Source organism: Eimeria mitis, genomic scaffold, assembly GCF_000499745.2.
Source record: "Eimeria mitis Houghton genomic scaffold, Emh_scaff3424, whole genome shotgun sequence".
In the NCBI taxonomy this organism is placed as follows: domain Eukaryota; phylum Apicomplexa; class Conoidasida; order Eucoccidiorida; family Eimeriidae; genus Eimeria; species Eimeria mitis.
The window spans coordinates 3857-5216 of record NW_013571767.1 but is presented as its reverse complement, the minus strand read 5'-3'; the positions used below and the strand labels follow the sequence as shown (position 1 = coordinate 5216).

The 1360-nt window shown below is 58.1% G+C and overlaps 1 protein-coding gene across 1 annotated transcript in view; it reads right to left on the bottom strand.

Moving 5' to 3' along the window:
- The window catches only part of EMH_0065870 (uncharacterized protein), a gene marked incomplete at both ends in the record, with an annotated part of 5499 nt that overhangs the window by 538 nt on the left and 3601 nt on the right, over positions 1-1360 (bottom strand). The window contains one exon of the mRNA XM_013498446.1: positions 220-1360. Coding sequence (XP_013353900.1) covers positions 220-1360 — 1141 coding nt within the window. The remainder of the gene's footprint in view (positions 1-219) is intronic.

Below are 1360 nucleotides of genomic sequence, written 5' to 3'. Positions count from 1 at the left end.
TGTTGCATGCCCATTAACAGCAGCTGAATTTCCCGTTCCACTTCCTGCTGCTGCTGCTGCTGCTGTCCCCGCAACTGCTGCTGCTGCTGCTGGCGCAACAGCAGCAGTATGTGTATGTGCAGCAGCAGCAGCAGCAGCACAAAGAAAGGCAGCAAGTATCATCCATACAATAGAGGGCAATCCCCCTTCCTTCATCGTCGGCAGCCTCCTGTTTCTTACCCATACCTTCAGCAGCCGCATAAGGGGGCGGAGATGCGGCTGCTGCTGCAGCAGCAAACCAAAGAACTCGCTGTGCCACACGCTGTTGCTGGTGTTTACAGACACATCACACACAACAGAGCCACCGGGTGTACGCAGAGTTAATATAGGCACGCGAGCACTCTCCACCAGCTGCACACGAGCCAGCAGCAATGGCCACTCGCTACGCTGCTGCTGCTGCTGCTGCTGCTGCTGCGGGTGGTGGTGGTGGGGGTGGGGGTGGGGTGCTGCTGCGTGCTGCTGCTGTGGGTGTGTTGCTAGTTGTTGCTGCTGCTGATCTGCTGCAGTTGCTGCACTGCTAGCAGCAGCAGCAGCAGCAGCACCAGCAGCAGCAGCAGCAGCAGGATTCGTGGTATTTGCTGCTGCAGCAGCAGCAGCAAGTAGCTGTTTCTGTACATCTTCTATAGTAGCTCTGAGGTGCTGCAGCACAGCAACAGCATCAGCAGCAAAGCCTCTGGTGAGCAGCACAACGTCGAGGTCACTCCCAGCAGCATCAACGTCGTATGCTGTGCTGCCAGCAAGGTGCAGCGAGGCCCCCCGCCCCAGCACATGGTCGACAAAGTGTGCGAGTGTATTATATAGCATCTTCTTTTCTTCTCTTGATGCTGCTGATGGGGTCACCTGCTGCAGCAGCTGCTGCAGCAGATGCTCAGATAGCAGCAGCAAACGGCTTATCTGGCTGCTGCTACATGATACCACGGAACCAGTTGTAGGGGTTCCTGCTGCTGCTGCTGTTGCTGCTGCTGTTGCTGCTGTTGGTGCTGCTGCTGCGGGGGGAGGGGGAGGAGGAGGAGGAGGAGGGGATGATTGTGGGGGTACTCCTGCTGCTGCTGCTGCTGCTGCTGCTGCTGCTGCTGCTGCTGATGGGGGTACACCGGTTGCTGCTGTTGCTGCTGGTGATGATGGGCCGGGTACTGTTGTTGTTGCTGCTGTTGCTGCAGCTGCTGCTGCTGCTGCTGCTGCTGCTGCTGCTTCGCAAGAAGCTACACCAGCAGCAGTCATACCCCGATCTTCATGCTGCTGAGGAGACGGATGATGCATGTGCTGTCCAGCTGCTGCTGCTGCTGCTGCTGCTGCTGCTGCTGCTGCTTCAGCTGCTGCT